Below are 283 nucleotides of genomic sequence, written 5' to 3'. Positions count from 1 at the left end.
CTGAAGGAGGGGAGGAGAGACAGAGGAGGAACTGTGAATATCATGTTCCAATTTTAAACCAACTAAGCAGCAAATCGTGTACCTCCATACACTGACTATAAACACAGGAGACTGTCTAGGCTCATACCTTGAGTTTGAGTCTCAGGGGGGAGGGCTGAGGGGCGGACAGGTCCTCCATTTCCGAGCTGCTGGAGCCAGAAGACGACACACTGATCTGGTCAGCGTGGGTCTTCCTTAGGGAGCTGTCACTGGCTGTTCGCAACCTGCACACACACACACACAC

The 283-nt window shown here is 52.3% G+C and overlaps 1 protein-coding gene across 1 annotated transcript in view; it reads right to left on the bottom strand.

Annotated features, from left to right (window-relative positions):
• rgl3a (ral guanine nucleotide dissociation stimulator-like 3a) overlaps positions 1-283 on the bottom strand; it is a gene marked incomplete in the record, with an annotated part of 17,175 nt that overhangs the window by 3,538 nt on the left and 13,354 nt on the right. Inside the window, 1 exon segment of the mRNA XM_035659559.1 lies at positions 128-263. Coding sequence (XP_035515452.1) covers positions 128-263 — 136 coding nt within the window.

The sequence above is a fragment of the Morone saxatilis genome, unplaced genomic scaffold (genome assembly GCF_004916995.1).
Source record: "Morone saxatilis isolate NCDOM2014 unplaced genomic scaffold, NCSU_SB_2.0 Contig17, whole genome shotgun sequence".
Taxonomy (NCBI): Eukaryota; Metazoa; Chordata; class Actinopteri; family Moronidae; genus Morone; species Morone saxatilis.
Note: the sequence above shows the minus strand (reverse complement) of the source record. Positions and strands in the feature narration are given on the sequence as shown.